This window comes from Pogona vitticeps, chromosome ZW-PAR (assembly GCF_051106095.1).
Source record: "Pogona vitticeps strain Pit_001003342236 chromosome ZW-PAR, PviZW2.1, whole genome shotgun sequence".
Classification (NCBI taxonomy): Eukaryota; Metazoa; Chordata; class Lepidosauria; order Squamata; family Agamidae; genus Pogona; species Pogona vitticeps.
Window position 1 is genome coordinate 2,296,228 of NC_135800.1, and position 26,322 is coordinate 2,322,549.

Below are 26,322 nucleotides of genomic sequence, written 5' to 3' on the forward strand. Positions count from 1 at the left end.
AGTTTTTACAGAAATAAACAACCCAGTAACGAAGCTGGTCGGGGAGCGAGGACAGGATAAATGGCCAGCAAGGAAGACGTTTTGCAACATAAGCTCAAGTTTCAGAGCAGCTGGGCTGTAGGAGAACGGGGACCCTGATTTCCACCCTTCAAAACGAGGGTGGAGATGGCAAACCGGGATGAAGCAGGATGCAAATGGTGATGGGCCCAAGTGTGGCTTGCAATTCTTAGCACTCTTCCTTGTTGGCTGGGCTTGCCAGCAGCGCGAGGGGGCGACCCAACATGGAGCCACACGCTGTCAACCAGCAGGGAAGTCTGTGGCCGCCCCAGGCTAGCCATGTTCTATATATTTTTTTCCAACAGACAGACCGTCGTCATGTATCCGTAGGCGCATGACGTTAAGAAGCAAACAAAGATGAGCAAAATAGATTGACATTTCATATTTCAAAGAGCGATGGGCTAGGTTTATTCTGCTGAGATTCGCAGATATTATTCCCCCCCAATAAATGAGGTTCTTCCTTTTGTTTCAAAAACAAAAATCCAGCATGATGGAAGAGATCGGCTCCTCTCTCTCTCTCTCTCTCTCTCTGGCAAGGTCCTTTTAAATCCGATCTAAACCCGTTGCCCAAGGGAGATGGTGCCTCCACTTTCCACACCCTCTGCTCTCCTGCCGGCTCCCTAATTAACTGGGAGTGGAGGGGCAGCTGCCCGTAGCCCGGAGGCCTGAAAGCTTTCAGCACAAAAGAGGAGGCCCTCACTGGGTGTGTGCTCAGCAAAGCTAAAGCAAAGCACATTACCAGAGCTGTTGATGCATGCACCAATATTTGGCTGCAGCGGCAGATCAAGCGCATGAGGAGCTTTACTGGCAACACGACAGCTACAAAGAGGAAATAAAAATAAAAATCAGCAATGCCCACGGATGTTGTCAAGTCTTTGAGTCCGAGACCCACGTCCAGGTTTTTGGTACCAAGTTCCGAGTCTTTGGTACCAAGTCCCAAGTCTGAGTCTTTGTTAACAAGTCCCAAGTCTGAGTCTTTGTTTCCAAGTCCCAAGATTGAGTCTTTGTTTCCAAGTCCCAAGACTGAGTCTTTGTTTCCAAGTCCCAAGATTGAGTCTTTGTTTCCAAGTCCCAAGACTGAGTCTTTGTTTCCAAGTCCCAAGTCTTTGTTAACAAGTCCCAAGTCTAAGTCTTTGTTTCCAAGTCCCAAGTCTTTGTTAACAAGTCCCAAGTCCAAGTCTTTGGTACCAAGTCCCAGGTCTGAATCTTTGTTTCCAAGTCCCAAGACTGAGTCTTTGTTTCCAAGTCCCAAGACTGAGTCTTTGGTATCAAGTCCCAAGTCTGAGTCTTTGTTTCCAAGTCCCAAGTCTTTGTTAACAAGTCCCAAGTCTGAGTCCTTGTTTCCAAGTCCAAGTCTTTGTTAACAAGTCCCAAGTCTGAGTCTTTGTTTCCAAGTCCCAAGTCTTTGTTAACAAGTCCCAAGTCTAAGTCTTTGTTTCCAAGTCCCAAGTCTGAGTCTTTGGTACCAAGTCCCAAGTCTGAGTCTTTGTTTCCAAGTCCCAAGTCTTTGTTAACAAGTCCCAAGACTGAGTCTTTGGTACCAAGTCCCAAGTCTGTGTCTTTGTTTCCAAGTCCCAAGTCTTTGTTAACAAGTCCCAAGTCTGAATCCTTGTTTCCAAGTCCAAGTCTTTGTTAACAAGTCCCAAGTCTGAGTCTTTGTTTCCAAGTCCCAAGACTGAGTCTTTGGTACCAAGTCCCAAGACTGAGTCTTTGTTTCCAAGTCCCAAGTCTTTGTTAACAAGTCCCAAGTCTGAGTCCTTGTTTCCAAGTCCAAGTCTTTGTTAACAAGTCCCAAGTCTGAGTCTTTGTTTCCAAGTCAAGAGTCCGAGTCTTTGGTACCCAGTCCAAGTCTCTATTAAAAACAAGTTTTCCCCCAATAAAAAAAAAGAGGGACGTGAGTTCCAACTCTGAGTCACTGGGGGGAAAAAAACCCCTGAGTTGAGTTATTGGTGCGACTTAAGTCTGACTTGAGTCCCCATCCTCGGAAATGCCTGAGCTGCTGGAACTACCCCCAAGGTGATAAAACCTTAAAAACAGAAATCATGGCATGGACATGTATGAGGAGACAAATCTAAAGATGCAGGCCTGGCCCGACCCATCAGGAGGCCAAAGCAAAAAAGGGTGAAGGCAGAAACGAAGGAAGGGATTGACTGCTGGGTGGCTCAGCAACGCTTTTCATGCTGACACTAACTCAGGAAAGAAAATTCAGGATTACGATCAGGCCATTAAAATTTATTGCGCTGGCAAGGTGGTATAAATCAAGCCTGGCCTCTCCCAAGCTTCATTCAGCCCATCGATCGCATAGGGCAGTCTGCCAGACACCTGATGACTCTTCTTTCTGTAGTCTTGAGCAGGGAGCATTAACAATAATCCAAAAAATAATCCCTATTATTGGTGGTTGTGTTTCAAGAGCTTGTGGTAAGTAGCCTTCTATCATAGGACTATGTCTGGTTTGGACAACTTCATTAGGAGACGGGGTTCGAAAGAACGTGACTCCCAGTCAACTGGAAGGAATTCTTGCACCCCAAAGGTAACCAAAGTGCCGGCTAGGATTTCTGGAAGCTGGACCCCAAGCACATCTGGGGAACCGTCTTCGTAAGCACGCATGCATGCATGCACAACCCAGACATTTCTCATAACTGCAACTCAGCCCGACAGTCCAGCATTATCTACTGTGGACGTACTTGGCCTTTCAAAGAACAGGCCATTTCAGAGGGAGTGATGGAGCATCTTCTCGAGGGAAGATGCTGATTAGAGAAATATATACCCACATAATGAACTGTATTATTGAAGCTGCGCAGTACTCACTGCTATACTAACAAGAAAATAATGTGTCTATTCTCCGGACAAGAGAAGGCTTGAGGGCTTTGTTAGAGGCAGCCGTCCAACCACCGAGGCTAGCGTAATGCCTCAAAAGCAGATATTCATTGTTGTCTCTTTTTTTCGCCCACGGAGGGAAGCTGAACTATGATTAGTTTAAACACCACAGATCTATTTAAGAAGACTACGTGTTCTCTGTCGTAGAGAGAACACATTGGTCAATCCTGCTAAGCGCGCACACACAAAATATCTGCCCGTTCAGGTGTGCCATTCCAGGGCAGGATGCAAATCCAGAGCCTCAACTGCTCAAGGTGTGTGACCATATCAGAACATCCGTAGACGTTGCCTGCTAGAGGGATGGAGTCGGGCTGGCTTAGCCCAGGACTCTGATCTTCCTCAATCTGGGAACCCGGTCAAGACCGAGTGGACAAAGGCCCCCTTGTAGAAAAGGGCTGCTCACAATGCAGCCACAGAGTTATCAGGACAAACATTATGGCAGCGGTTGAATAAACTGCAGGGACAAGAGGGTTTGAAGAAGAAAGGAGAAGAAGCACCACATCAAGGAAAACAAAGAGCAAGCCTCATAACGGAACAGAGAGAGGGTGTTCCGGAGGACAGAGCACCCCACTTGCCCAGAGTAAGACAAGCTTATATGTTATAAAAAAAACCCCACAATTCCTTAAAAGAGTAAAGTCTCTCCTGAGAGTACGAAGACAGAAGAGAGAGAGACTTTTAGCCACAACTCTGCCCGATCCCTTGCTCAAAAACTGCAATGGGCAAAAATAAGATGGGACTGACTCAGGGGAAACACCGGCTTGTGGTCCAGAATCTGAACCAAGGATAACGTGGCCAGTCGGCCACGCAATGCACCGTGCGCCGGCAGCCTTCAGCGTTCCGTTAAGCCTACTCAAAAAAAGAGAGGGGTGCCCCAAGCAAAAAAAAAAAAAGAATGGTAACTATGAAACTGGAACTCGGATCAGCACCAAATCTGCCACAGATATATCGGGAAGTCTGCTTTTCATCTGTGCCAAATCTGGAGGTGTTCGGACAAAAGTTCTGAGGTTACAATCCGATGGCAGAGAAAAGACCGCTTGGTATAGGTGGAGATGGGCGGCAGGGTAGATCCATGCTTCTCACTGTTAGGCAGAAGGGTTTAAAATAGGAAGCCTTATGCATGTACCCTCAGCTTGCCTAATTTATACAAATTACAGAAGTCACTTTTTAATTCCTTCCTCCCTGACCTGCAGAAAAGTCTTGCTTTTTTTTTTTAACATGGACACCACACAGATTGGATTCAATCACACACCCCTAGTAGATTTAAACCGGAAGCAGGATTCTCCATTCGATTCTTGTCCCCACAGTAACGGTTCTACCCATTTCAGAAAAGCTTTTAACGCTCCCCCATCGCCACCGGCTTGGTCTAGTCAGCTCGGGTTGGGACTGGGCAGCCCGATCCGTGGCGGGATCCCCCCCACAGATGTAGCTAGAACGATGTCACAACTTATGCCTTGCGAAGAATCCGGAGGAAAAATTAAATCACGTCGCAAAGAGTTTGGACAGCTATTTTTAAGCCCTAACGTTTGCAGCGCAGCAGATTGTTTTTATAATAATAAGAGTCTCCCCCGCTTGTTTTTAGAGATAGGCTGCAAACCCTACCGCCCCAAAAATCTTCCCAACACGAAGGGAAATCTGCCACCCCAGAAGACCTCAGGAGTAGCAATCTTCCTTTCAAATATACCGTGTTTAAGACTAAAAACCACACATGCAAACTACTCGAATGGGACAGGATAACCACCATTTCACGGTAACCGGCGCTGCTGGTTGAGATAAAGCTAGGGTGCCGTGAGACCGCTTCAGCCCCTTGCCTGGGCTGTTCATGGGCATCTCAACGTGCTACTGCCTCTCACCACCTCGCCAGAGTCCCTCACCCTTCAATCAGCACAAGGGTCAACTTTCCAGAAGACTCCTCAGCTGCTCAAAGGATTGCAAGCAACGGAATGCATTTCTTTGAATCGGCTCAGCCCATCTGCAAAGCCAAATGTTTGAGATTCCTGCCCGTTTCCGGTGAAGTCTGAGCAGCACTTCCTCACAAGAGCTTCGGCGGAGGGAACGGGCGTTTCTGCCCTGGTTCTACTGTAATGTCCAATATTTCATCCAGGAGGCAGGATTGCGGAAGGGACCCCCCCCCCCCAGGCAAACTGACAGCAATGCTCACGTCTACAAACAAAGCGCGAACAAGTTAAGCGCTGTTTCTCAAGAAACCTGGAGCGATGGTTCCCAATATCCCTACAATGATAAGAACGGAAGGGGGGGAAAAAACCTGCACACGGATCACGTTCTGTACATGTGCTTCTGATTTTAATTCATTCTGTTTCTCTTGGGCATCGAGAGAGACAAAGGGCTAAGGAAGACCCTGAAAATCCATCCCATGAACCCTGAAAAGCTCTGCACCATGACCCTCCAGCGCTGTCTGGTTTTGGTTATCTTCAAGAGACATTACAAAAAAAGCCCTCTTACGAACTAGAAACTTGCTTCTTTCAAAGCAATATTGCACTTTTGGGAGTATTGACCAGATTGCAAGATTTAGGCTGCCACAGAAAACCTTCGGGTTGAGAATATTTTAGGAACAGCAAGAGAGGTCAGTATTTGTGCCAGAGGGCTGGGAGTTCAATTCCCCCCTCTGGGCCTCCTTGACAGGGGATCCACAGGGTCCCTTTCCAGCTCTGCGCTTCTGAGAGAGGATGATGATTGTGCTAACTTTGTTCTGAATGGTAGCCTGACACATGCGGAAGGGGAACCGTAAAAGGAATGACCTCATGCCCGGCTCCAATTGAGACGTATGAGTTCATTTGAAGCAAACCTGTGCACAATGATTTAATTGCCGGCGTGCAAGCGTAACCCCCCGAGGGACAATCGGAGCCTGCATTTAGAAAGCACCCCCAAGAGAAAGAAAGAAAAAAAGCCTGCATCTAACATTTGGCCTCAGAAAACTCCCCTTCCTCTACTGATTTCATCTAAAGCAAGGACAGCTGAATGGCTAGCTCATGGACCATATCCAGTCCCCAAAACTGGACATCACGCACTATTGACCAAAAAAAAAAAACAACAACAAACACAACAACAAACACAAGGAAACAGGCTGGAGGAGAAGATGATGCTAAAACGGTTGCTGAAGGAGCATCAGGCGAACCCAGACAAAAACAGTCCCCAAGTGTTTTTTGCTAATAAGATTGGAGGGAAACATGGAAATCTGAGTGGGGTGGAAGATTCCTGTTAATTTTTTAAAGTCTTGTTAATTCAGCAGTTGGAATCTTGCCTCTTTTACAACACTGACATACATAGATTTATAAACAGCCCCTTGCCTAATCATCTGCGGTGAGGATGAATAACTTCTAGGTCACTAAAGGAGGCAGATGTTGTCAAATGGAAGAAAAATGCTTATGATGGTTCTCATTCATTCATTCATTCAACAATTTTTTTCACCCAGCCTTTCTTCTTAAGAAGGACCCATGGAAGGTTACGCCACTAAAAGACAATATTTAAAGCTAAAAAGAGGAAGTTTACAATACATCAGAGTGGTATCTGATACTAAAAGCATCAGATACCACTCTAAAAACAAAAGCTAACAAAGGCAATGATTCCTTCATGAGAAAGGTAGATGATGATGATTTGAAGATACAGGACATAGTCTTTGACTGGTATTCATTAACATATGAAGTGGTCGACCAGACCAGATGAGCGGGATATAAATCAAATAAATAAATAAAGAAAGAAATATACTAAGTATCAGTTCAATATTGGTGTAATATCTACACTGTTCCTAATATTGCCGTTTTTCAGCAGCTCTGATCCTGTTATTTCAGAGATCTCCAGCTGATTATAATATTTTATACAATTCTACGGCATTGTTCCCAATGCCCTGATCGCTATGGAGATCACCGAAATGCGTTTCATTTGCAACCCCGTTATTTCTGTCGCCGGGTCTCTGTATTTTGTTAATTTTTCCAATTCTTTATCTTCAACTCTGTCATCCCCTGGAATTGCTAGATCAATTATCAAGATATTTCTTCATTCTATTACTGTTATACTGGTGCAACATCATCATCATCAATTTATTATTATTATTATTATTATTATTATTATTATTATTATTATTATTATTATTATTATTATTATTATTATTATTATTATTATTATTAGGCACAGAGAGACAGAATACTGAATATTTTCCTGAACAGACTTAACCAACTTTGTGATTACATTTTCAGAACAGCTACACAGCAGGACACTCCGTGTGTCGCATCACAAGACGCCAACGCTCGCTGCAAGGAACACACTATTTTTATTTTTATTTATTTATTTATTTTATTTATATCCCACCTATCTGGTCGGTTAAGACCACTCCGTACTAGCGACACTGAGTCCAAAGCAAGCGGTAGAATTTCTACTATAATTTTGATCTACTATCATCCCCCCCCACTTCGGATGCTAATATGTTGTTTATTTCCAAAGCAGTCCTTGTAAACAACATTAAGTACAGATGGCTTAGTCATCTGTGTCCCCCCCCCTCCCTTCCCGTTTCCATTCCTGACAGCTTTATTTTAAGATTCCAGAATGTTTCCAAACATCTTAAACAGTCAAAACTGGGAGGTTTCCAAAGAAAATTACTTAATACAACCCGGCTGCTCCAGGAATGTTTGTTTGTCCCACTTGAGGCCCGACAGTCGGGCTGTTTCTAAATTGGGGTGTGTGTGTGGAATTTGGCTGGGGTGTAAGAATTCTGCCCAACCTCTCCCACCCAGGAAAAAACATGCAAGGAATTTTTGCAGGAATTCGAGGCAGAAGACATCCACTAGTATATAAAGGGGAAATCTCTTCCTGTGCAAACGGAAAGGCAGTGCTACAAAACTGTTTAAGAAGTCAATGGTTCTGGCCTCTGGCTATGGGGCGAGAGGTTGGGAGTTCGATTCCCCACTGTGGCTCCTTGACAAGGGCTGGACTTGATGACCCTTCCAACGGTGTATTCATTCATTCATTCATTCATTCATTCATTCATTCATTCATTCATTCATTCATTCATTCCTTGAATTTTTATACCACTCCCCATTACTGCCGAAAGCACTACTCTGGGTGGTTTAGAATAATAAACAAACCAAACCCAAATAAAATGAAAACTATTTAAAACCAAATGAACTAACCAAGCAATACAACCAGATGGCGCAAGCTGTAACAAAATGGCGGACAAAAGGCAGCCAGCTAGGGTCGGTGTGGAAAGCCTCCGTGAGAAGCCACGTCTTCAGTAGCCTCCTGAATGTCCGCAGAGGCAGGCCAAGCTCCCCCGGGAGCTGGTTCTACAAGATCGGGGCCACTGCAAAGGAGGACTTTCCTCCCTAGCAGATGACTTAGGGGCCTCCCTTGAGATGTCCACTTCCAAGAGCCTTGCTTGCAATGATCTAGTGCAGTGGTGTCGAACTGTGGCCCTCCAGATGTTCTTGGACTTCAACTCCCAGAAGCCTTCACCACCACCTCTGCTGGCCAGGATTTCTGGGAGTTGAAGGCCAAGAACATCTGGAGGGCCACAGTTCGACACCACTGATCTAGTGGGTTAGGTGGAAAGACCGTCCGACAAGTAGCGTGGGTCCAAATCATGTGATTGAAAAGTGCTATCCTATCTCCCCTTCACCTTCTTCTCTCAAGGCTAAACCTGTCCAGTTCTTTCAGCCTTTCTTTCTAGGGCTTGGTCTCCAGTCCCCGATCACCCTCATTGTCCTCCCCTGAACTTGTTCCAGTGGGTGGGCATCCTTCTTAAAAATGCAATGTCCAGAACTGGACGCAGGACTCGAGAGCAGTACTAAACGTTCAGGTTCTGCTCTTCCAAGTGTTTCCACAGATTTCTCCAGCTGCTAGAATTTACTGGCAAAACATGAATAATTCACTTCACAGCTGCTTCTAATGTCAGACAACTAGAAATGCAGACTCCTACCCATGCATTTTTCAGAGAGGTAGAAAATAAGACGGCTAAAACACGCAACAGCTGCCTACTCTTATGTAATATCTCCCTTTTGCTTCCTCCCCATGAAAAATCCACACTGCGGAGACTAACACAACTTTGCGTACATTTGGCAAGTTTTGGGGATCCAGCCTGTCACACGCCAGGAGATCAAAACAGGACGTCAGGTGAGGTGACCCGAGTCCTGAGCATGCTAGAAAAATCTCCCTCACTGCCTCTCTCGCCTGCCACGCACCGTATCATCCTTCTGTAGAAATGATGGGCAAAAGCTGGGGAACCAACTGCAATTCAGAATAGCCAACGAAGACATGGGGACCACAAAGCTGAGCTTTAAAATTAAACGAGAATATATTATAACATACTCAGCCTTGCAAGATTCCACAAAAGGTAATAACTACCCACTTAAACATAGTATTTATGCTGTTTATCTTGCTTATTTGTGGCGAACAATAAGGGAAGCACAATGACAGAAAACCAGGACTCTTGCCATTAAAACACACACACAAAAAACTCCTGTTCATAGAATCTGAAGGCAGCCCTAACGATAGGAAAAAAAATTGCTTGTACGGGACAGTTGGTAGGAGTGCCTAGCGGCGGAGCCAGGAATTCGAATGGCCACTCTCTTTCCAGGAAAAAAAGGCTGAAATTAGGAGGTGTGTATGTGTGGCTGACAGAGTTGTGTGGCCTGTGTAATCGTGGGGAAGCTGCCCAATGGTCCCGGAGGGCCACCAGAAAGAGGGACTGCGCAACACTGCTCCCTTCCAATTTTCTGTAGTTATACAATCGTTAAGTTGGAACCGACTGGATGGTCCGTGATGATCAACGTTATGGGCAACGTGTCCTAACTGGGGTGTTTGCAAGAAACACAGGAATGTTTGGCCTCCTTAGGAGGCACCCTTGCATCATATCTGCTGACCGAGTCAGGGTGGGAAGAACTTGGAGTGGGTCACAGGACCCGAGTCTACCTGGGACACCCTCTTCTGGGGGAGAAAGCTTCATCTGAAGGACCAGAATGGCTTGGGAGGCAAGAGCAACCAAGGATGATGGCAAGTTGAATCTGAGTCATTGAGAAAGAAAACCCAAGTTGAGTCGCCGGTGTTACTCAAATCCAACTTGTGAGCCGAATCTTGTGTAAACCACCCAGTGTAGTGCTTGCACTAATGGGGTGGAATATAACTTACTTGAATGAATGAATGAATGAATGAATGAATGAATGAATGAATGAATGAATGAATGAATGAATGAATGAATGAATGAATGAATGAATGAATGAATGAATGAATAAGTCCCTCTCAGTCAAAACCTCCCTGTGGAAAACCATCCTCACGGTCCATTCCTCTTGAGGTTAAAAATACAAACGTAATTTGGAGAGCAATCATAAAGATAGATGAAATATGAACTATGAAGCACGAAATGTAGTCTGGAAATAAGAGTGCTCCCTCCTGGCTTCCCATACATCAATTCTCGCTCCCCTGCTCCTTTCCTTCCTCCGTTTCTTCATGGCTGAGTGTAACCCATCCAGAATAAGTATGTGAACACCCATTAGCTGCTGCTTGGTGTCTTACCTGCCAGGTTCATAAAAAGCAATGAGCAAATCAAGTGTAGCTATGAATATGCAAATCAAGCAATATAGGACTATGCAAATCAAGCCACAGCTGGCTGGCTGACAATATATTTTCAGTGAAGCCTTCCGAAAGGCAAACAGCCTTCGCCGAGATCCAAATGATCACCAAATCCACATGGTGACCACCAATGATCACCATATGGACTATGAGAAGGTTTGGGGAGGAAAAGGCATTATTTATTTCACCGCATTTGTATCCTATCCACCCGGCCCTATTTAAGGTCCCCAAGCTGCTAGTAAAGCCCATGCAACACACTACAAAAGCTACTAAAATCCTAACAATGTAGAAAACAGAATAGGAATCCGTCACGGTAGCTTCCGTGGGCCATACTTTAATTTATATAAAACACAACCAAAAGTCAAAGGCCCACTGAGGTCAATGAGTCCTTGATGGCCCGTCAAAGGTGGAGCAAAGCAGGTTTCTACCACGAAGGGCGTTCCAAACTCCAGGCTCTGCTAAAGACAAGTTCCTTCTTTCTTGCAAAGCTAACGGCAGGAGGAGACAAACTCAATACATCTAAGGTTAAGAAAGAAGGCTGACTCCAGTTTTAATTCAGAAGAGAACTTCTGAAGTTTGTAAAACTACGGTTTAAGACAAACCACTAAGCTTGAATCTTCAACGCCCTTTCAAAAAAAAAACCCTCTGTAGTCAACAAGCTTCTCCCAGACTTATTAAGATAAAATTTTCTCCATTTGAATCGGCCTAGTGAACACAGCATAAACTAAAATCCTAGTTAAACTATTGACTTTCCCCTTAAGCTCTTTATTACAGGACAGCTGGCAAGTTGAAACAGAAAAACACCAAAGAGAATGAGGAGAGAAGGCCCCGAATCAGTTTTTAAATGTGGAATACATTCCTAAAGCTATTTAAATACAGAGTGCACACTCATGGAGAGTTGCTGTATTAAAACGTAAGATTTGGAAAAAGAAAAGAAGCTATGGGTGACATAAGACCATCAATGGGCTGATCATTAAATACTATTGTGCCAGTGTTGATGATGCGTATGTGTGTACATGCGTGTGTTCTGATTTCAATTTTTCACACACTTGAATGAGTCCATGGAAAGGCAGAATAGGCCGTTACAAAGGAATGCGCTCCGAATCAGGCAGCAAAGAAATTTGGACTGGATTCTACTACTTCTGTGCGGTCCACAGCTTATGACTACTTTGAAGGTATGTAAGAGGAGGTCTTCGAAAAGGAACGCTTGATCGGGCGCCAGAATCCTAACTCTTTGGCCCCCTCAAATGTGACAAAATCAGTTAAGAAATAAGAGCTGGTTTGGGAAAAGACTATCAAAACAATACTTTGGAGGTGGACACGACGGCGGTTTCAAAGTTTCCCAGCCATGCGAAGATTCTGATTTTGCAATCATCTGTCCCTTTCCATGGGTGAAAGAAACCAAACCAGCTTTCAAGACAAGTACGGTAGGGCTCCAAGCATTAAAAGGGTGTCCAAATGCTTGTTGCGATAACTGGCTGACATTATCTCTGGATTGTGTTCCAGGGCAAAGCACGGGTTCGGAGAAACACCGTCCCTTGCTGGAGGAGGAAGAGGAAGAGTTGAAGCCGCACCGAAAAGTTTGAAAGGGGGGGGGGAGACCAGGTTGTTTCTTTAAAGAGCTCATTTCCAAACCTCACAAGGGGAAGTTCTCTCAACAGAACCAGCCGTGTTTTGAGTCACCGGGTTATTTTAAAACCAGCGACAGCTACCGGCCGGTTGGGTCTCAGAAATGCCTCCCCCCTCGTAGACGCCCATCACAAATGGCAGCCGACACACCCAAGAAATGTCTGTGGTTCAGAGGATGCCCAACGGGTCCTAAAGAAAAACTAGTGGTACCGTGGGGGGGATAGGGATTTCAGGCAGAAATAGGGTTTGGCGACAAGAGCCATATCTGGTAAGACCAAATTACGGGGTCAGGATAGAGGAGAAAAGACACTCTCCAAAAGGGAACAGCTTTGTATCGATAGGTTTTTGACCGGAGACCCAAGAAGACCTGTTCACGCCCAGAAAATAATTTTAGAAATTGTTTCCAATGTCAGCTCTCTCTTTTCTGGGTGAAGTTGCGAGTCAGCTGTCTTGCATTCCAGCAGCCGTCAGCTGGCCCTGCGCCCTTCTGGCTGCTCCGGCCCTCCTCCTCCTCCTCGGTGCCTTACTCACACCCCGAGAGGCATTTCTACGAGTCCACGGAGTACTTTCAGCAAGCGTGACGGTGCATTTGGGATGAAAGCCCCATTATTTTCGACGGCCGCTGGTCCCTTCCATGCCATGGGAATGCCCAGCCTTTACACAAGGTAAAAACAACCGAGCATCGTACCTCTAATGTGGCATGGTGCCACCTGCGGCCACGCTCGAGCTAGGCCACACTTTCAACCATGAAGCGTGATACAAAAAAATAATCATAACCTTAGAACGGCAGAGCTGGAAGGGTCCTTATGGATCATGAAGGAGCCCCTGTCAAGGAGGCACCAGTGGGGGGAATCGAACTCCAAACCTCTCCTGCCAGAGACCTCAACCCCTCAGCTATCCACTGACAACTGTCCCGGGTCAGAATCTAGACGATCAAAGACAGACCGATACGCTGATTTCTGTAGCTCCATTACAGAAGTTTAAATAATATATAAAATATGATACGAAACACATTACTCAACCAAAACCATCTAAAACCAACATTCTCATGGGCTCAACTCAACCAACAGATAAAACCTGATCCTCATCACTACAAAATGTCTAGACTACTAATTTCCAACTTGTACGCCGCAGGAAAAACCAACGGAAGGCTCTCGCGGAGACTCGGAGGGGCCGACCCACAGAAAAAGCTGCCTGTCGTTCGTTATCTCTACGCGTCTCATTACGCCGACACTGCTTTGCTCTGATCCGTCTTATTATATTTATATTTATTAAAATATATATTTACCCCGCTTTCCTCCTTAAAAGGGGGCTCACAGCCATTCGAAGGCGGTGTTTCAAAGCGAAAAGCCGTAAGTGAACCAGTATTTTAAAAGAAGAATTAAACAAGTACTCGATTAAAAACGGTAATTAAAGTCAGTACGAAAACACAGAGTTTTCAAAGCAAGCAGAGCACAACAATCCATGGGAAGCACTCTGGTCTACCATTTACACGGGGCAAATGGCCCTTGAGGGTTTCAGAAGCAAGGAGAAACTCTCGGTTTGTCATGGGGCTCAGCCACTCCGCGGCGATGGCTCTTCTGGGAAATCTCCACATAGACGTGTGGGTGGATTGTTTAATCCCTTCCGATGCCAAGCTGTACAGTTGCCTACTTCCTAAGGAGATTACCTGCGGTGCCTCTGAATGAGTCAATGTCCCAACACTGCTCTGCACGAGAGCCAAGCACGAGGGACGGGGGTTCCTCTCGGCTTAGACTTGAAGCGCTCGATTCATAGCGACTTACGACTAGAGATGGGCACAAACTGAACTACAAACCGGGGGGAAAAAACACGAACTGGGCTGGTTCGTGGTTCGGTTCGTTCAATCTGTTTTGCCGATGAATCGACAGGAACGGGCAAGGAGGCAACGGGGCAGTGAGAAAGGGGTGGGCAAGACAGCAGAAGGGGTGTCGGGGTTTAGTTCCCCCGTCCTCTAGGCACAAACCACAAACCATTTCATTTTTCCAGGTTTCGGGAGAGGGGGGGTTTCGCGGGTAGCCACGAACCACTCCAATTTGTCGTTTTTATGATTCGCGTCCACCCTCTCTGCTTACGACCCAGAACAGCATTTTAGGTAAAAAAAACATGGAATTCCACAAAAGCAAATGAGTGATTATTATAAGGCGGCACACTCTATCCAAACTTTGCGCCCAGCATAGATGCCAAGGTGGCTGACAGAAGAAAATTCTTACTGCAGACGTGCTGCTCTTTATGGCTGACCGGGTAAGCACCTGCGTATTGTACACTGCACAGGAGCAGACAACACTGCAAGGGCCACATGAAACAGCCCGGCGGGCCGGATTTGGCCCGCGGGCCTTGAGTTTGAGACATGTGCCCCTAGGGTCTTCCTAGGAGGCACACAGGAAATTGAGCTCCCAACCAGAATTCAGCCACTGAGCTGTCCAGACAGCAGCGGCATGCACGGTTAGGAAATAGAGAACCTTCCTGAAGATGATGTCCTCACAGTCAGGCCATCTCCATCCTTTCTTTGTTCTCAAGAGCCAGAGAAGGACTTGTTGATGCCTCTACAACCCCCTCTTCCTCTTTGCATCGCCGAAAGCTTTGTCCAAGCTTTCTCTTCGTCCTATCATCCCCTTATCTAGCTGACCAGGAAGTGCAAGCCCCCCCACCCTACCCCCGGACGAGCTGTCCAAGGTAACTTCTTAGTTCCCTAACCCGTCTGCCCTTCTGCTTCAAGCGTTCAGGACAAGCTCCGGGGTATTACGCAGCCATTAATACTCAGCAGAGAAGAACATGACCTCGCTTGTTAAGACAGTGACTTGACATGGACGTTGCAATCTGCACATCTGGCGAGCCATACTTGAAAGCCAGCTGCTCTCCAACCCGGCACTTTTATTCCCGGGGGCCCCCTCCAGAACGTCACCCCAGGAAGACAGATTCAGATGGGTACACAGGACTCCGAAGCTGGGACAAAAAGCATTTGCAGCTATCAAACCTATGCTTTTTTTTTGGCTTTGATGCAAGAGGAGCAGACAGGTCTGAGTGATGACTGTTCAACTGGAAGAGCGCGGTACCACACTGCGACTGTACATCCCCCCCCCCCTTCCAGGAAGATATCTAGTGAGTCCTTGCAGCTCGAAACACAATACAACATTGATTTCTCTGTGCTAATTAAATGCTGCATAATGAAACCAAATAAATTCACTGCTTGATTTGCAAAACACTAATTGAATCTTTAAATATAACACCCTTGATACATTGAAAAGCAGCTGTAAACAGCAACAACTCAAAGTCTGGCGAGACCTCCAGGACTTTTTGGTAGACTACTAGGCAGATCCTGAAATCACAGACACATCGAACAATCTGGACAGCATAGGTGGGAAGCGTTAACAGGGTTTTTCCACTACGCTATTTGGAGAACAGCCATTAAATAAATCACATTGTTCATTCACAGGGTTGGTTCCAGAAAAATAAGTGTTCTGAAATACAGTGAGAATACTCTTCAGAAAGTAACATTTTCCAGAAAGAAATAGGAATGAAAAAGAAAATTCAGAACATACATCTGGAATGTCCCATTCACTACAACATGCAAAAGAGTATGACTTAATCCATATAAGCAGGTAGCAAATTTCTTTCACATCCTGTTTCGCGTTTCCTCTGATAAGACGCATGACTCTACACCCATTCAGTCCTTACAGAGACTAAAAAGACAGAGAGGAGACACTTAAAAGGGCAATAAACAGAATTTGCTGAAGAATAAAATAATAGAATTTCCCACCAACCCACTCACATCAACTATTAGCCCGTAATACATTCAGAATTGTCCTCTAGTTGCCCTGAAAACCGCCAGATGAAAGCTGCAAATTAGAAAATGTGGAATTCCATCCGGTTTGTGGTGCTTCTGCAAAGCTACAAAATAATCCCCAAAAGTGCTTTTCTAAAGTACAAGCATCATACCTACGAAGAAACATCATAAAGTCTCACTGGCACCATGTCGAGATAAGAGCGCAACAGGAGCACGATATTTATCGTCAAACATTAGGAGAATAAATAATAATAAGGCACAAATACTTTTTGGTATCCCCTTGTACATGTGAGGGGGGGAGAAACCATTGACTTATTTGAATTATGGTGCTGGAGGAGAGCTCCTTAAGGGGAAAAATTAAGAAACTGAGGTTGTCCTACTCTGGGCACGTCACGAGAAGGCAAGATTCTCTGGAAGAAGACAATAATGCTGGGAAAAGTTGAAGGCAGAGGAAAAGAGGAATCTGTAACCTTCTGCGAGAGTTTGCATTGAGTTTAGGAAGCCTGGAGGGGCCTATGGTCATCGCTAGGCATGCGAGAACGAAGCGCCTAATTCATGGGCATGAACCCAAAAGTAATTTATAGGACAGGGCTTTCATCTATATCTTTTAGATCGTTATTGACAATTTTATGTACAGTATATATGGTGCTCCTCCCGATTCCTGGCTTTTGTCTTCAAAACGAGCCCGGGAGGGACTGAGGAAATACAACCGGAACATGTTCAAACAGGATGCTAAATCATGAGCAGGAATTCCAAGAAAAAAACACGGTGAGCTTAGATTTTTATATGTGCTCCCCTCATTCTCTCCTATGGTGAAAAGAGAAAAAACTAAAAAAAATCTCTGTTTAGCATGCAGCCCCAAATCTGAAATTGTGGCCAGTCCCAGCAATAGCCGATCGAAAGCGACCGGTTTCATAAATAGAGAGTTAAGAGGGGCTTATTTCAACCATGGGTTCACACAAATCGCACTGGCCAGAATCCAGCTAGATTCGTACAGAATAACAAATGATCATCAACATCATGATGTTATTAATTCACCAAGTTTTTAAAAAGCTAGGAAGGCTGCTATTCTAGGGTTTGTTTTTTTAAAAGTTAAAAAGGCTGCTGTTATAGGGTTTTTAAAAGGATAGGAAAGGCTGCTGTGTTATAACGAACGAGAAGATCTGTTCAGCACAGTTGTGAGCTAAAGTGAACACAACAACGCCTGCACAGAACTAAGGATTTTTGTTGTTATTATTATTAGATTTATATACCGTCTCATTAATGCAATGCACTGTTCTAGACAGTTTACAGCCGTCATGAATAGAGGGCATAAATATTAGACGATTAATACATATTAGGAAGTTAAAAACAGACCTGGAAGAAGGCGGGCTTGCTTGAATCACAAACCGCATTGAATGAAGAACAGCCTCCTGTGGGGGGAAATCCAGCCCATCTTTTGGGGCCCCATAAGGCAGTTTACGCCGGGAGATGATCTCTGCCGCAGGAAGGCGCTTCTTATATAGGGAACCCTCCCGGAGGGTCGGAAAGAATAAACAAATGACACTTTGAGTTGAGAGCAAGTCTGTTCCACGGGGGCTGAGCAGATTCATAAGCCAATTATAAAAGGGAAATGCAGGCGCACGAAGTTTGCGAGGTGGGGGAGCCTATCGGTCCCTATAAGCACAAGAAGAGGACCTCAGCACCCTAACGCCGGAAGGGATCCTACGGATCATCCAGTCCAGCCCGGAATCGAACTCCTCACTTCTGGGGCTCTGCAGCCGGAGACGCATGCCGAGTGGCAAATGACGGCATCTCCTCCGCACATTCTGGTCTGGCCGTCTCCCCTCTGCCTCCTCAATCCTACTATTGGGAAGGGGGGTGAGACAGAGAAATTAAGCCTGGCGTTTTGTTTTTAAAATTATGAATTTATTGATTTTTAAGTCAAGGTCTTTAGCTCTGCTACACTAACGGTTTTATCTAATTTACATCCAATGTGTTTTATCCTGATGTAAACTGCCAAGAGCAGAGCAATGCAGTAATGTGGTGTGTGTGTGTGTGTGTGTGTGTGTGTGTGTGTGTGTGTGTGTGTGTGTGTGTGTGTGTGTGTGTGTGTGTATAAATAAATAAATGATACACAGTACAAGATTTTTTTGCTCCCTCATGGAAAGGTATCCTTTACTTACTTAGGTAAAGTGAGGACCTTTTTAATGGGGCTCCCTTGTGCTGCGAAGTGTGTGTGTGTGTGTGTGTGTGTGTGTGTGTGTGTTGTGTGTGTGTGTGTGTGTGTGTGTGTGTGTGTGTGTGTGTGTGCGTGCGCGCGCAGAAAGAGGTGCAGGAAACTGCTCTTGTGTAGGACCAGAAGAGGCCAACAATCTAGAACCGGTGGAGGGGAAGGTGTGTGTCTGTATGCACCCATGTGTTTGTGTTGAGATGTTACTTTGTGGCCTCCAGGACCCCCCCCCACACACACACAAAAAAGCTGCCTGGGAGCGCTAGAGGTGGGTGGTGGTGGTGGAGGGGGTGGAGGGCAATTCTGGGTAACGAAGTAACGCTTCTTCCTCCAAGGAACGCTTCCCAGCTCTGCAGACCGTGCCTGCACAACCCCGCGCGTGGACCCACAACCCCCACATAGGGGGGCTGCTCTCCTCCGTGGGGCCGGGCCGGGCCAGGGGGGGCTCCTACCAGAACTTCCAGCGCCCCTTCTTCTTCTTCTTCTTCTCCCCCCCCCCGGGCTGGCCGGATAACGAGGGGGCCGCGCTTTGCATTCCTCGTTAATTCGCGTGTTGTGGGGCGGGGGGGAGAGAGAGGAAGAGGAGGAGGAGGAAGGCGACGGGGTGGGGGGAAGAGGAGGAGGAGGGGTGCAGCGTCGGCGGCGTCCAGGAAAAGACCCCCCCAAAAAAGGCCTCCCTATGAATGAAACCCGACCCCCGGGGGGGTGGGGAATCCCAGGCAGCGGGAGGGGAGGGGAAAAGGGGGGTTGTTGTTCCAGGAGGGCTTCCCCAGCCCCCCCACCCACCCACTGCACCCCCACCCAGGAGAGGCCGGCGGGGGGGGTCGAGAGAGAGAGGCGGCCTCCCCCCTCCCTCCCTCCCTCCCCCGACCGGCCTTTCTTCCCTTCCCTTCCCTTCCCTCCTTTCCGGGGGGGCCACCCACCTGCTTTCTCCAGCTTGCCGGACATGTCGCGGCCGCGCCGGGCCGGGGTTCCCGGGGCTCCCGGTCCCGGCCGGAGGAAGAGGAGGAGGCGAACGGAGGAGGCGGGCAGGCAGGCGGGCGGGCGGGCGGACGGAGGAGGCGGACGGAGCGGGGCCGCCCGGGCTCACAGGCCCAGCCCGGCCGGGGAAGAAGAAGACGAGGAGGAGGAGGAGGAGCGAAGGCGGGCAGGCAGGCAGGCAAAAGGGCCGCCGCCGCCGCCGCCGCCGCCGAGCCCGCCGCGGCCTACGAGGAGCGCCCGGCTCGGCTCCTCCCTCCCTCCCTTCGGTGGCGCGGAGAGAGGCCCTGCAGCGGCCCCTGCTGGCCGGCGCCGGGAGGACAAGGCTCGCTCGCCCGCCAAAGGGCGGCTCTCTGGGGAGGCGGGGAAGGGAAAGGGCTGCGGGCAGAGCGACCGACCGGCGCCCACAGACCAGAAGCGAGGGCGGGAATGCAGAGGAGGAGAGGCCGACTTCGAGCATCTCTAGCTCCCCCATAGGGAGTGAGAGGGGTAGCTCTTCTAGAGCTCTCTGCACCCAAGCATGGATATTATGGGATGCACCTGGGTCTAACGCCAAGACACAGGGCAAGAGTTCAAATTTCTCCTCCAAGCAGAAAAGGCGCAGGCAAACAGACGTACACAGAGGCACACACGGTTTCCACCTTGATAGAGAAGAGCCCATGCACCCAGCCACCTGCGGAATGCATTAATCTCTGTACGTGCACACAGCAAACACATATGACATGGCTACATGCAGGTGGTGTGTGTGTGTGTGTGTGTGTGTGTGTCTGTGATATCTCTCGCTCTATCCATCTCTGTGTGAACTAACACAACCACCTGTTCCAAAACTCTTGTCTATCTGGCTGGCCATCCGACTGCCTGCCTGTCTCTCTCCCCCTCTGTCTGTCTTCCTGTCTGTCCACTTATGTTTTTTATTTTTATTTTTTTTACCCCATCTTTCTCCTTCAAAAAAAGCACCCTAGGCAGCTTAACAACAGTGAAAGACAAGATTTAAAGTTGAAAGCGGTGAGTCGGCAACAGTGGGAAACATCATTCAAAGACAGGTCTTTTAAAATTATGAACAATGAAGGAGGAGGCCTCTTACCTCCATAAACCAGCAATATTCAGGCAAAGATCCATTGGATCAAAAGCAACAGGGAAACACACACACAAAAATGGTCTGACAATCTCTCCGCCATGAGGAGAGGCAGGAGAGAAAATTAATTAATTGTGTGCCGTCAAATCAGTTCTCTGACTTAATGGTGTTCCGTGTGGAGAAGACTCAGAGGTGCATTACCCTTCCCTTCCTCTAGGGGGAAACCTTGGGATGGCACAGCTGGCCCAAGGCTACCTGGGCTGGCTTTTCTCCCAGGAGCCCCAGTGGGGGGATTCGAACTCCCAGCAGTGTCGTAAACCGCTCAGCTATCCAGCCTGAGCTAATTACTACGTCATGAAGAAGAGCCTGCCGCCCCTGACAGCTTATGCCACGTCAAACCTGAGCCGTTAAGAAAAAATAAAATAAAATAAATTTTGTGGAATAAAGAAAGCCAACCTGACCGACGAAGAACATTGAATTTATTGTTCCGAACCACACCACATTTTATTCAGGTTGCAGCTCCTTCTCCTGAAGGCCAGAGCTAATCAATTAGGTCATAAAGGATAGGACGGGACCGTCCCTTCTTGAACTGATCCCCCCTAAACGCGATTCCTCTCTTACTCATCATCCTAGGGGATGGAGTAGTCTACCTGGTTCAGGTACCTTTGCTCTCTACCTTATCAAGATCCAGGAACAGAGCGAAGTTAAGAAAGAATGCTACTGCCCCCTAGTGGACAATCAGGATTTGTTCACTTATTATTCATTTATTTACAATATTTCTCTCCAGCCTTTCTCCTTAAAAAGGTTTTAATATCTTTATGGTTTGAGCATGGCATTTTATGTATTTATTTATTAGATTTTTTTTAATCCCGCCCATCTAGACCAAGGGTCTTACTCTGGGCAGTTTCCCTATCTTTGATGATCGAGGGGGGCCACTCACAATTATATGCTATATTTTACCATTTGTTTACATAAGTAAACCAGTAAGTACATAAACACAACATCGGTGTTCGTTTCAGATGAACAACAATGGTTATAGGCTTTACCAGCTGCCCAGGACCTGAACACACCCAATTTTCTCTCCTGTTCTTCCTCATTTTGGTTTAATATCTGAATGTTTTTGGATCATTTTCCTTCTTAATAGGGTAGGACCTTCTTCGTATCCGCTGGATGGGTCCCAGAGATGCGGAAGCTTATGGACTGTGACAGCTAGAATGGCATGGTATTCTTTTTATTGCCCAAAAATAATGCCATCTATTTTGCAATGTAGTAAAGCACATGGATATAAATGAATAGACAGATGGACAGAACAATGGGCAGACAGATCCTGCGCAGGAGGAAAAAGGAACATGGTCGTCGGATGCCAGGAGGGTACAAGATTATGGCTTCTCCCTTTTTATTTAGTCATTTTCTGCAGCGTCCTAGAATTATTGTATTCCCTGAAGTCAGCAGGACACGACACTCAAGTATGTATAGACAGTTAGGCTATAAATCATCATTCCAAATTTCTCCTTCTTTTATTTATCAGCGCTTTTCATTTTCAGCTGACGGAGCCCTTCAGCTGTCCATCAATTCATAATTAAATCCCTGTGCTATTCAATTATGGATTTGCCATAAGACATAAATAAGCTGTCATTAGAGCTTGACACCAACACAAGAGGATTTTCCACATCAGGACTCTAGAGGGCAGTATTGCATGAAACATAATGAAAACACAATAAAACACCACCTAATTCACGTTTAGATGGAGTTTTATTTATGCATTCAATAAAAACCTGTTGCTACTGAGAAATTTCCTCACTCACCCAACCGTGAGCAACCAAAAAGTAGACTACGGTTGGAGAAGAGAAGCAGCTGTCTGTCCAGTTAACTGAACTACCTTCTGTCTTACATCATTTGTGAGATGTAAATTGTCTAACGAATAAAAACATGCTTTATCACTTGTGTGGCTCTACAAGGAGGCTATATAAGGAGCACAAGGGCAACAGATAAGAGCAATAGTTAAGTAGAGAATCAAGGAAAATCACATAACTGACACTGATTATTATTTTTTGCCCTGCAGGCGGTAAATTAGAATTAAATGAGTTATTTATAACCGATGCCAATTGCCCATAGCTAAGGCACAACTCAGTTAAATTACAATAGCAATGTAAGGAGAGAGAACTTCACTTTTGCGACTGAACTGTAACTGTTTTTAGTTACTTTTACAGCCGTGGACTTGTACAGCTTGTTTGGTGTGCTTTATACCGTAGGTCAGTAGCTTATAGGAGGCATTACCAAAAGCGGAAGAAATAAGAGGGGGAATAGGGTGAGAGAGGAAGGGGTGGAAAGGGAAATAAAGGGCAAGGGTGGGAGGGCACAGGGACAGGGGCCCGAGGGGTGGGCGAGCGAGAGGGCGGGCGGGCCAAAGGGTGAGCACACACGCAGGTGGGGAGCGACCAGGTGGATGAGGGGGCAAACAACCAAGGAGAGATATCGGGCAAGCAAAGGAGTGACCGAGAAGTCGAGGGGACAAGCGAGCAATAGGGTTGAGTGGGCTGTGCTTGCTTTTATTTCTACTTTTAATTCCTGCTGTCTGGCATAGCGCTATATCAGATAGCAATAATTTTTTTTTTTAAAAAAGTGAATGAGGCATTCAGATATGAAGAATCAATTCCAACCGAATCGATTCCACAGCTGCCCCCAAATAAGTGGAACTTTGGCAGATGAACAGATAAAAGTTCCATAACTTTATGGAGGCGGAAATAAAGGTCCACCATTCCCAGGTCTTGGAAATTATACAGCAGCCTTAGTGGCTTCAGAGCTTAAGGCAGGAACCAATGTAAAAAAGGATTACAATAAATCCACAGACTACTTACAGCACAAAGACAACTTTAAAAAAATTAATTGTCTCTATTGCACATCCAAAAGCTAGCTGACTTGGGGGGAAGTGCCATCAGAGAGAAGATTGGAGAAGGAATAAGTTTATAAACCATATCTCCCTGAACATCAGTGCCAGAATGGCTACAAAATACAATAGGACCTCCGTATCCACAGGGGATCGGTTGAAGCCCCCTGCCGCGTGGATGCTGAAAAATGTGGACAACAGGAAACACTATTTTAATAGCAAACACCATACATAGCATGGTCTCTGGCTCCCTCTAGTGGCCCTTTCCAGGAATGACATCATGGAAATGTGTCTTTCTATACATTGCATGGACTTTGGTTCCCTCCAGTGGCCAGTTCTGCTAGCTTCACCTTTAGGAATATATGTTTATGGGGGGGGGGGTGTTCTTAATATTTTTATACAGTATTTTCAGAACACGGATATAAGTGAATCAGCGCATACTGATCCTGTGGATAAGGGGATCCCACTTCTCCAAGCACTGTATAGACATTTAAAGGGGAAGGAGCAGCTGCCGTGAGACCACTAACTCTGCCATCGGAAAGGGCAAAATTTCACAGTAGGTAACGTCCACGTTCCCCTTGATGTGGCCCAGTCTCGCCTTTGTCGTCAAGAACGGCAGAGGCCATCCGAAAAAAATCAGAGAAGCCAGCTGCCGTGGTTATCTGTGGCTCTGCTTCCAGTCCAACAGCCCTGTCGCGTCCTCATCACTTCCTAGGACACAAGAGATTCCAAGACAAACACCTTTTCCTCCCCAGAGGCGCCTGCGTGCGCTTCCCACCCTCATCAGCAGCCACAATTAAAACAAAAAGGAAAAGGAAAAAAAAAGGCAGAGAGGAGCTGAAGGTGACTCCAAGGCTTGCTTTGCAGGAAAAAAAACAAGTGAAAAATCAACATGACATACGTTTTTTTTTTAAAAAAAGGGAAATCAAAATCAATACCCCAAAAGTCAAAACCTAAAAAAATCACGCTCTGGAAGGAAAGGTGACCCAGCAAAGAAACGAGACAAGACCTGACAGCTCGGAGCTCCAATTTCTGTTCTCCTTGCAAGTTCCAGCCCGCGCCGTTCGTTCGGGCGCCAAAACCAGCGTCTGCTCCCCCTTTGCCAAGATCCCACAGAGCGCTAGGATCTTGACAACGAGACCTGGAGCCATGGAAAGGAGAAGGCAGGTGTGTTTTTTTTTTCCAGGGGGAGGACACACAGAGGGAGGGTGGCAGAAGATTTAAATTCGATCGGACTGGCTGGGGCCTGGAACAAAACGGTACAGCATGAAACCTTTCTGGTTCGCGTGACTTTCCCAAGTTGCTTTATTTTATCCCCAGTTCCACTTTTACAACCTATCTCCAAATGCATTCAGAGAGGGGAAAAGAAACTTAAGCAGAAAGGCGGGGCTCTCTTCAAAATCAGAGGCAAGAAAGGAATGATTGGTTAGTGCTGAGTTGATTGACAGCCAGCCCAGCCCAGAAAGGTGTCTCTGTCCACACAGGGCATGGGAACAGCAACATTTTCCTTCAGTGCTACCCTTCTTCGTTTCAGCCTCCCCTTGATTTCTTGGCTGCAGTCTCTGCATTTGACTTGGGGAGTGAACCAAGGCATACAAAATCTCTAACTATTTCAATTTCTTCACTCCCAGCGTTACAATTACACATTTCTTCTGCATTCATTGTTTTTGTCTTCTTAACATTCAACTGCAGTCCAGCTTTGGCAGTTTCTTCTTTCACTTTGACTATAAGTCATTTCAAATCACTGCTGCTTCCTGCCAGTATGATGGCGTCATCGGCCTATTTGAAATTACTGATGTGTCTTCCATCAATTTTCATTTCTCCATCATCTGAATCTAGTCTGGCTTTTTGTATATGTTCTACCGACAGAACAGATAAGGAGATAAAATGCACCGTTGCCTGACACTTTGCCTATAGAAAACCATTCTGTCTCCATATTCTGTCCTAATAGTAGCATCTTGTTCACTATACATCAGGACAATCAAACGCTGAGGCACATCCATTTCTTTCACAACAACCCACCTCACGACCTATGCGGTCTAATACGTTGCTGTAGTCTATAAAGCACAGACTGATCTTCCTCTGATATTCCCTGGTGCTCTCCAATAGTCGGCAGATATTTGCAATATGATCTCCTGGGTCTCTTCCTTTTCGGAATCTAGCTAGGACATCTGGCAGTTCTAACTCAATATAATGTAAAAGCCTTTGTTTCAGCAACTTGAGCGGGAAATGTAAAGCAATGATCCTATAGTATGAGTTACCGCACTCCTTGGCATCTCCTTTTTCGGGGCATCTCTTTGTCAAAATAATTTTGGAAAGGCTCCCAAAGACGTCAACACGCCATTTATGGGAAGCAAATGGCAGGTGAAAGCCACTTGCTAGGTTCCTCCTCTATGTTTACACCACAACTTGCAGCCTCATCCATTTCTTCTTTTGCCCTTTGGAAATGAAAAGCTTTCTTTCATTCTTTTCCTCTCTCTCTCTCTCTTTAGGCAGAGACTGGCTTCTTAAGTAGGGAGTCATTTTGTCTCCAACGGCCCCAGCCTTCACCGATCTTTCTTCCAACCCACCTTTTAAAATGAGGAGCACGTTGCCCAGATAATGAGCCGACGAGGAACGCAAAGCCATTATTTCTCAGCCCAGAGCGCTTCTTTGTCTCCTTTTTTCGCTTTTGACGGATTCCGTTTCTGTTCTCCGTCTATTCTTTTTTTTTTTGCTAGTGTTGACCTCCCTGCTTTCTGTCTCTGAGGATTTTTTTTTAAAAAAATTGTTTTTTTGTTTTGATTTAGTAATTCAAAGCTAGCAGTAGGGGTACAAACTGTTCATAATGCCCATTTGTCAACACATGGATCTCTTTTGTAAGGGAATAAAAGGGATAATGGCTAGAAAGGCAGAAGGGGTTTCCGGGAACTATGGAGAGAGGGGAGGAACACTTCCATTCCTTCTCTTCTCTTGCCCATGGGTGGCCTTCAGCCCCTCGAAAAGCTAATCCTACTGTCAAAATCTTTGCTATACACTTGGAGAATCTCTTACTGAGACCAGCTGGAAGGAACCACAGGAAGAAGCTTTCCCTCCGACCTGTCACAGAAGCTTACCGCTTGGGGATTCAAAATGAAATCCCAACAGAAGAGCTCAATGCCATTTATAGTGAGTTATGCCTCGCGCTGCATTGCACTCAAGAGTGCGTCGGTTCGCAAGACCTTCTGTCGCAAGAATGATTGGAGAAC

General features: G+C 46.2%; 1 protein-coding gene and 1 long non-coding RNA gene across 14 annotated transcripts in view; one reads left to right on the forward strand and one right to left on the reverse strand.

Moving 5' to 3' along the window:
• Nucleotides 1-26,322, reverse strand: part of RAPGEF1 (Rap guanine nucleotide exchange factor 1) — a 106,345-nt gene that overhangs the window by 44,537 nt on the left and 35,486 nt on the right. For 7 of the 13 annotated variants that reach the window (XM_072984893.2, XM_072984891.2, XM_072984889.2 and 4 more), the window contains exon 1: nt 19,079-19,240. The exons of 1 other annotated variant lie outside the window; for it this stretch is intronic. In XM_072984893.2, coding sequence (XP_072840994.2) covers nt 19,079-19,103 — 25 coding nt within the window. In that variant the 5' untranslated portion in view covers nt 19,104-19,240. Of the gene's footprint in view, nt 1-19,078; nt 19,241-26,322 lie in introns of those variants that run through there. 5 more of the 13 variants (XM_072984900.2, XM_072984899.2, XM_072984898.2 and 2 more) reach the window with 1 other exon arrangement.
• LOC144585145 (uncharacterized) lies at nt 1,946-6,429 on the forward strand. The gene is made up of 2 exons (XR_013539658.1): nt 1,946-3,977; nt 4,520-6,429. It is a non-coding gene; the product is annotated as an uncharacterized LOC144585145 (long non-coding RNA).